The sequence below is a fragment of the Drosophila grimshawi genome, unplaced genomic scaffold (assembly GCF_018153295.1).
Source record: "Drosophila grimshawi isolate 15287-2541.00 unplaced genomic scaffold, ASM1815329v1 contig_1377, whole genome shotgun sequence".
NCBI classification, from domain to species: Eukaryota; Metazoa; Arthropoda; class Insecta; order Diptera; family Drosophilidae; genus Drosophila; species Drosophila grimshawi.
The window spans coordinates 23,814,482-23,816,742 of record NW_025062900.1 but is presented as its reverse complement, the minus strand read 5'-3'; the positions used below and the strand labels follow the sequence as shown (position 1 = coordinate 23,816,742).

The 2,261-nt window shown below is 44.1% G+C and overlaps 1 protein-coding gene across 1 annotated transcript; it reads right to left on the bottom strand.

Annotated features, from left to right (window-relative positions):
- Positions 1-1,407: 1,407 nt before the first annotated feature.
- Positions 1,408-2,261, bottom strand: LOC6566917 (mitochondrial import inner membrane translocase subunit Tim17-A). Its single transcript, XM_001993314.3, has one exon. The coding sequence runs from the start codon at positions 2,100-2,102 to the stop codon at positions 1,584-1,586; it is 519 nt and encodes a 172-aa protein (XP_001993350.1). The 5' UTR covers positions 2,103-2,261; the 3' UTR covers positions 1,408-1,583.

Sequence of the window (2,261 nt, the reverse complement as noted above, 5' to 3'; positions counted from 1 at the left end):
TAATTAAATTTTTTAAAATCCCAAATAATTTCAAAATTGAGTAAGCAAACAAAAGAAGTAAATGAAAAATATTTACGTAGGGTTTACTTTAGGAATTTATCTTAGATGGACTCACTGTTTATATATGTAGTACATTTAGTGTACCCTTGTTCCGGCCTTGCTCACCTTCGACTTCTCAGGCTGGTTGGTTCCCATGGCTGATGCATGCCAAAAACCAAGTTTCCAACAAATAGAAACTCCAGCAGAGCCTCGCTAAACAAATTTTAGCGCCTCTACCTTTTTGGCAACGTATGCTGAGATAATTGGGAATTGGGAAAACAAATGGGACGCGGCAGGGCGTAGGGCATGTGCTGGGAATGCAACATGGACATATGTGAGAATCCAAGTTGAGGAACTAGTTAAAGCACGTACCACAAGCGTAGGTGCGATCGGCAATTGTTGGTGTTGTTGCTGTTGCAGTTGTTGTTGCTATTCTGCCACATGATGATGTGAATTCCTAAGGTAATTTTGTTTTGTGCTTTCCCGTAGCGCCGGCCATGTCCAGGCGTGTACCACATCCGAGGGATTTCTCAAGGAACAAAATTCACACATTACGAGAGTACCGGCGCCTGTCAGGGAAAAGAAAAGAATCGAAAGAAAAAACACACAAGTCACAGTTGCATATGTTGGTCCCGTTTGGGCTCCGACCCACAGTTGGGCACATTGGTTCGTGCTATAGGATCTTCCCACAGGCGGGCACCAAGCTGTCTAGACCGTTGTTCAAAAAATTCCATATGGTATTTCCTCTGTCGATATTGCCAAAATTATCATAAAGAGCGATATTTTATAACTGGGTTGGCACAAAAACGACTTTTTCCCACCGTTTGCCCATGTGTGAGGGAAATCCTTGCAATTGGTTTTTTGCACAGCCCCTGGGAAAACTGTGACTCGAAGTGTACCTGAGACGGCGACAGAGACCGACAGACTGAGGCCAACACGTGGCCAGTAGCCGTGTTGCTGTGATCATTATTAGACTCGCTCCTCAGCACACATCTCTCAACTGTGGTCATCTCAAGTGCACAGGTTGTAAAGGACTTGCCACACCCCTGACCAGCGGGCCAATGAGCGGCACTTGACTCTATGCGCCGGCGCAGACGCAGACTCTTCCTAACAGGTAAACACGACGACAGCAACAGGTAAACATTTGCCAATATAATATGCAGACTGTGGTTACCTTTGACACGTGTCAAGTGTATTCTGTGTGTGTGTGTGTCTCCAGATCACAACTACCTGCCAAAGTAAGCCTTAAAGGTCATAATGATTACAACTAATTGCATTAGAAAGTTACGAAAACTTCGGAGCCAAAAATGATCGAATTGAGATTTGATCGTTGGAAAAGAATGTTCTCATTAAAAGCACTAGACACAATCATTATTTATAACATTATTATTAGTAGTAACTGAAGAAATCCTGCGCCATTTGCTTAATCTGCAAGGCTTTTGCATAATCACCATCATTGCCAACGGACAATAATTTAGTCTCGTTTTCATTCCGAACCAGATGGGCCTAAACTAATTGATCAGTTTATAAACAAATCGAATTTATTAATTAACATTTGGAGTTCCTGAACCAAAACCAAATCGCTTAGATGAATCCGATTCCATGTCATCATGTGAATCAAGGGGTGGTGCCGAATTGCGAAACTGATCGGCAGAGAAGCGGGTCATGAGTATGCCAACGCCCTCAATCAAGGATAGCAATATCCCACCAACGATTGCACTTCCCGCCATAGAGGCTAGACCATTGCGTGCCGCAAGAATGCCACTGGTAGCGGCTCCACTGATGATCGAGTTCCATGGATCCTCCTTCTGCCTGAAGTGCACCAGGGTGCAGTCAATGGTGCTGAACAAACTGCCCCAGGCAGCAAAGTTGCCGGCAATCACCGGTGAGCGCGCCTTCACAGCTGTTATGCTCCCCATGAGGCGGCGACTCAATCCCTGCGGTGCATTCCGGAAACCCTTCATTGCCTGAAAGATGCCGCCACCAATGGAGCCCATGGCAAAGGCACCACCGGAGTCATCCATAATGCGATACGGGCACGGCTCACGGGAATATTCTTCCATATTCTAATTGCCAAAACTTTATTTCTATTGTTAAATCAATGTCGAAAGCTGAAGCAAAACTAAATTTATGCAATTTTACGATTGTTCGTGTTTATAAAATTTTTAAAGACTTCCAAGCAGAACATGCATATATAATGAAAATACAACTACAAAGGGTAA